The sequence below is a fragment of the Phalacrocorax aristotelis genome, chromosome 2 (genome assembly GCF_949628215.1).
Source record: "Phalacrocorax aristotelis chromosome 2, bGulAri2.1, whole genome shotgun sequence".
In the NCBI taxonomy this organism is placed as follows: Eukaryota; Metazoa; Chordata; class Aves; order Suliformes; family Phalacrocoracidae; genus Phalacrocorax; species Phalacrocorax aristotelis.
Window position 1 is genome coordinate 125906623 of NC_134277.1, and position 5716 is coordinate 125912338.

Here is a 5716-nt window from a genome sequence, read left to right on the forward strand (position 1 = left end):
TGATTCTGCTAACTGGTTAAAATGAGAGCAGTTAGAGCAAATGCAGTTATATCTGCTTTAGAGTATATTTATTATTCTAGTATGGTAAGAAACCGAGAAAACTAAAGACAAAAATTTGTTTCAGCTGTTGTGTGTGCAGTACAAATTCTGTAATTACAGAAAAGAGTTTGGCATTACTCTGACTGGGTAAAGAAAAATTGAGATGATGTTTGATTAAATGACTGAGAGAAAATAAATAGCATTTCAGAATTTATGCAGTTAGGATGAAGAATTTATTGTATATACAGTTAAGCAACTCTACTGTAGATGTACTTCCTCTTTAAAGAAAATGGATACAGTAATCAAAATAGTTCTAGCATGGAAACTACAATACAGACTGAAACTTGACTAAACCAGAAATTAGTTATTTGACTTGAAAGAACACAGAACCCGAAACAACAGATTGCAGGTCGCATCATTAACCAAGGACAGTAAAAAACTGTACAGTACAAGCAACACGTTACAATAAGTTATGACCAATAAGGCAGTCTTTCTCGTTTAGGACGAAAGGGATAAAGGGAAAGGTATTAAAATCTCATAAATCCACCATATCTCTTTTCCATCTCTGGGATCTCTTTGGAATAAGTTTCCCCATCTTCTTCTGAAGGGAGAATGGAGTCGGCAAAGCGCTTAAGAAACCCACCGTATCGTTTCTGGTAATCCAGCCACCATTCTGGCCTGCCCACTCTTCTCATGAAACCACCGTATCTCTTTTGCAGCTCTTTGGCTTCATCTTCCAACTCGGGGCTGCGCTTTATGCTTCTCATGAAGCCTCCATATCTTTTGCTGACGTCCCCATCGTTTTCATTTATCTCTCGGTAATGCCCTGCTTCAGGGTTATCCCCTGTTCCTAGAAGCTCCTTCAGCAGATCAGAGGAATTAGCAAGGGCATCGTCGTCCGAGTCTTTCTTCATAAACCCTCCATACCTCTTAGCCAGGATTTCTCCTCCATTAGCTTCGTCCTCTGGTTCTACCCGATAGAGCTCATCCATTTTCTTCATGAACCCCCCGTATCTTTTCATGAAGCCTCCATACTTCTTTGCAAGCAAATGGTTCTCATCCAGCTCTTTCTTGTCTCCTGGAGCAATGTTGCCGTCCTCAGAAAGATCCAGCTTTGCCAGCTGCAGAAGCTCCTTGCAGGTCTCCCAGGCTTTGGCAGAAGGCAACTTTCCTTCACACTCTAGTGTACATGCCTGAAAAATGGATGCGGTTTACTGAAAAGGATTCAATAGTAACAAGCACCTCACCGCCACCTTGTCTTAGCTTTTCTTGTTTTTAAAAGACCATGTGTGAGCCTCTTATTGTGAGTGGCTTAGAAGGACTGCCCTTTGTGAACAGCTGATTTCCTAACTGTCTGTTCTGAAGTTCTTCACCCCTCTCTGAAGGACACTCTAAGAGAGAGAATACAGGACAAGATGGATCAAGGGTCCTGCAGGTCAAGGTGCCCCTATGTTTCTGTTTCAAAGGAAGCCACATGTACAGTTCCTCCACCTGCCTTACGCTCAGGTGTGTTGTTATGGTTTGGGTTTTTTTTTTTTTTTATTTACTACTGGGAAGCTAAGAACCAATTGTGGTTTGCTTCATAATGAAAGTGTAGAAGTCTATTCAATCTTCGTAATTAAAAGTGACATACAGAAATTTTAGGAAGGAGTTACATGGCATTGTCTTTGCAAAGAAGCCAGCTGTATTGAACTGCTCGGTATCTTCAACACACTGCACAGCTCTAAAACTACATTTCTGTCTGTTATCATCAGTTTCTCTTTGTGGAACAGATCTTTCAAATGAGTATCAACTCAGATGTAGAAATACAGGCTCTCTTAGGCAGGATCAAACTTCTGGTTTTGCTAGTTTGACAGGCAAAGTAGTGACAATCAGAAAGAGGGGGAAAATTCCTAAGCTGTGTTGCTTCTGACTGTAATGAAAAATTTTCAGGCTAAGACATAAAAAATTTTCAGTACCTGTATGCATATCTTGTAGCCTGTCATGTAAAGATAATAACACACATACTAGCTACTACTATCTCTGTTGTGTCAGAGGAGTTTACTTCTTGTGAAGCCACACTCTTCAGTTGGAAAAAAAGTGAATCCAGTGGGGTATTTTTCTTGCCCATGGTTTTTATACACAATAATTAAACAGGAAATGATCAGTGCTTTCAATAAGAGAGATACTCACTCTGCCTGTAGATGATGTTTTCTGAGGATCTTGATATGCGTTAAAAGTGTGAAATTAAACCCCAGTACAGTTTTCTCTAATAGCTAACTGACCAGCTCTCTACCTCTGGCCTTACCTGTCTGTTAAGCCCAATTTTATTCTAAGAAATTTATATTTTTTTGATATGATAAAAAATTTAAAGGGATTTATGTATTTTGCAACAACAACTTATTTAACTGGCACTACATGCTTGTTATCTATTGTAGTTGCGCCATAAAGAGAATGTGATCTCAGCTTCAGTCTGACACTGAAATTGCTCTAAATCAAAGCAAGAATAGGTCTTTCCCTTCCTTTTCTCTTCTCAAGTATTTTAAATGACCCCCTCTGGCCAAATCAACATGTGCTACCTCATAGGTGTGAATGACCACGTACAATGTGATAAATTTTGTATCTTACAGATACAATGTGATAAAATCAGTTATATTATTAGAAACATTTGTTGCTTAAAGCTATTTGTACCTGTATGAGGAATATGCGGTACAGCACATTGCTTTATTTTCCCATTTCAAATAATAAGTGATGTTACGGAATGAAACTTTGATTCTTTCCTGAATAATTACTGAACGTGTACAAGAGACAATATCAATATAGACACCCACAACACGTACTCTGAAAAGCATGTATCCGTCCCTCCCTCCAAAAGGGCAAACTACCGCTTTTTCCCCTAGTTGACATTAAAGCTAAAGTTTGAATGAAAGCTAATGTAAGCAAAAACCTGTTCGCCAGCCATCGTGAGAATGCTGCTCTTATGAACCTGCTGTGGTTAAGAGTGAGTCCTTGCTTTTGAAGTAAGCAGTACTCAGTGTTTCCTAATTCTGTATAAGAATAGGGTCCAGTCCTTCCTTTTGTGTGCTTCCAAATAATCGATGACATCTTAGGAACGAAACTTTTCAGATCATTTAGGCGTGCTGAGAGCATGATGCCTCCATACGCATCTATCTGAGGTCAGGAACCGCAGGTGCCACTGGCAAAGGACTCGGCAGCCTGAGTTCCCACCTTCTTCAGGGAGGGCTGAGAGACCCCAGACTTCCACTGACCCCAATCCTTAAATTTCAAGCTGAGTTACCTCTGTGACTATACTTTTAAATAATTTCAATATAATTAAAATTACAGATACACCAACCCTCCCTGCCACTCCCACCCACCCACCCCCACCCCGCCCCTGCATTCTGGAGTTTTCTTAACATGATTTTTCTTAGGAGACAATGTCAAAGGGCTCTTTCTCAGGCACATTCCTAACACTGTGCAGCACCGTGTTAGGAAGGAAGAGCAGAGGAAGAGCAGCGGGAGGTATTGCTACTCAAACCAGGCTTGAAAACCACTTTTTTTGGTGAGATTTCAGGCAGATCTGCCCCTTTCCAGCTGGACAGCCATCCTGCCTGTAGAGAGCTCACCCTACCATGGGTCGGGACCCTCCACCCCTGTCCCTGCCGGTTTCCCCCCGCCCTGCCGACCACCTTTCCCTGCAGAGCTGCCCTCTCCGGCCAGATTTCCTTTGCCCTTTACGTTTTCACTCGGCTTTTCCCTTGCTCCCCGCGGGCCCGCCCGGCGCGGGGTGCCCCGTCCCTCGTCCCCGCCCCGAGAGCCGCCGCTCGCTGACGGGCAGCGGGAGGGCCGGGAGGGGGGTCTCCTCGGGGGGCGCTGGCTTTGTGTCGCCCCCTCCCCTGCGCTCCGGGACCCGCTCCTCCCTCCCCCCCCCCCCCAACAACGGGTCTTCCAAGCGACCCCGGCCGCTTCCCCCACTATTAATTTGTGTTCTTTCGCTCCTTTGCCCCCCTCCCCCTTTCCTCCCTCCCAGAGTTGAGGCGGGGCAGGGTCCCACCGGCCCCGCTCCCGCTTACCAGGGGGTGGATGGCGGCGCGGGGTCCCAGGCGGTAGGCGCAGGCGGCGCAGTCGCGGCCGCAGTCCGCCCGCGCCCGGGGCAGCAGGCAGGTGCTGAGGGCCAGCAGCGAGCAGCCGAGTCTCAGGAGCATCGCCATGGGGCTGCAAGAAGGAGAGAGATCAGCCGGCAGCCGCCTCCCCGCCCCGCTCCCAGCCCCGGTACTGCCTTCCCCCCCTCTCCCCCCGCTTCGGGGCAGGAAAAAGCGGCACGAAACTGTTTAAAATCAAGTTCTGGGGCGCACGCACCTCCCGTACCTCACACGCTTTGTAGAGCCGGGGCGGTTGCGCTTGCGAGGTACGCGGGCGCTTAAGGTAAGCGGGCGCTTGGCAGCTGCAAGGCAAGGGCTCTGCGTCCGCGGCAGGAGCGGACCCCAACGATGAAGCGCCCAGAAGCTCCCGTCCGGTGAAAGCGCTCGCCCCAAAACACTTTATCCCGCCCTTCCCGCAAAGCCCGCGCCTCAGGGGGAGACGAACCGCACGGACGGGACGGCGGCCCCTCCCGGGAAGGGGTTGCCGTCGGAGCGCCCCGAGTAGCCGCCCCGACGACGGGCTCCTGCCCCGACAGAGCCGCCCCCGGCCCCCGCCGGTCCCCCCCACCCCGCAGGCAGCGCACTTCACTCACACACCGTCTCCCCTCGGGGCTCCCGGGAGTTGCTGGGGAGTGAGCTGCGCCTTGCTGGAGCCTCGGCGTCGGAGCCGCTATTATTTATAGCGAGGCCGAGCAGCCTCTGGAGGAGAAACCCCGGAGGGGGCGCGGAGGGGAGTGGGGGGGCGGGAGGAACTCACAGCCTGCGGTTCCTGACAGTGCGGGGGGCGCCGAGCCGAGCCGAGCGCCTGCTGCCGAGGCCGGGGCCGGGCGCGCCGCAGCGGAGCGGTGCGGGAGCGGGTGCGGGCGGCGGCGACGGCACTTTATAATTCGTGAACGCGGGGAGAGCGCGGCTTCTCCCAATCGCCGTCGGGCTCCCGCTGACGCAGCACCTACGACATCCCCCCCCGCCCCCCCACCCCGCCGTCAGAGACTCCGACGGGGCTTGGGCGGGAGGTGTGGGGGGGTGTGTGTGGGGGGGTGCCCCTGCCGTCGGGGGGAGCCGGGGACCGGCACCGGGAAAGTTGCCGGGGGAAGTTTTCAGCGGGGGCGGGCGGGGGTGGATGAGACACCGCCGTGAATCACGCAGTTGGGGAGGGGTGGGGTGGGGGGGAGCAGAGAGTGGCCCCGGGGCTGGCGGCAGCCGCGCTCCCCGGGGCGGTGGGCGCCGTTCCCCTCCAGAGCGTTGCACAGCGCCGGGGAGCGGAGCTGGGTTTGGGGGTTTTGGGTTTAGGTGTGCTTTTTTTCTTTTTTTCTTATTTTTAAAAATTTTTTCGGTCCCCTTCTCTCCCTGCCACCCTGCCAAAAGCCCAAGCGCTGGTGCTGAGAAGTGCTGGCTGTGTGCCTTCCACCTTGCTCACTGGGCCCCCGGTGTAAAACGCTGCCTTTGGTGGAAGCAGGTTTTACTAGGGCGAGCGAGAAGACAAGGGTTTTGACTTGAAAGTTTCGAAATTTCACAAGTATGGGTAGATTTGCCTTATTTTCACAATGCTGGTGACC

The 5716-nt window shown here is 50.8% G+C and overlaps 1 protein-coding gene across 2 annotated transcripts; it reads right to left on the reverse strand.

Annotated features, from left to right (window-relative positions):
* Nucleotides 1-249: 249 nt before the first annotated feature.
* Nucleotides 250-5052, reverse strand: PENK (proenkephalin). 2 transcript variants are annotated; one of them, XM_075085067.1, is made up of 3 exons: nucleotides 4918-5052; nucleotides 4092-4233; nucleotides 250-1232 (listed from the first exon to the last, which is right to left on the reverse strand). In XM_075085067.1, the coding sequence occupies exons 2-3, from the start codon at nucleotides 4227-4229 to the stop codon at nucleotides 567-569; spliced, it is 804 nt and encodes a 267-aa protein (XP_074941168.1). In that variant the 5' UTR covers nucleotides 4230-4233; nucleotides 4918-5052; the 3' UTR covers nucleotides 250-566. The 2 variants fall into 2 exon arrangements, with proteins under 2 accessions (XP_074941168.1, XP_074941167.1); XM_075085066.1 differs by having other exon boundaries at nucleotides 4758-5015.
* Nucleotides 5053-5716: the final 664 nt, after the last annotated feature.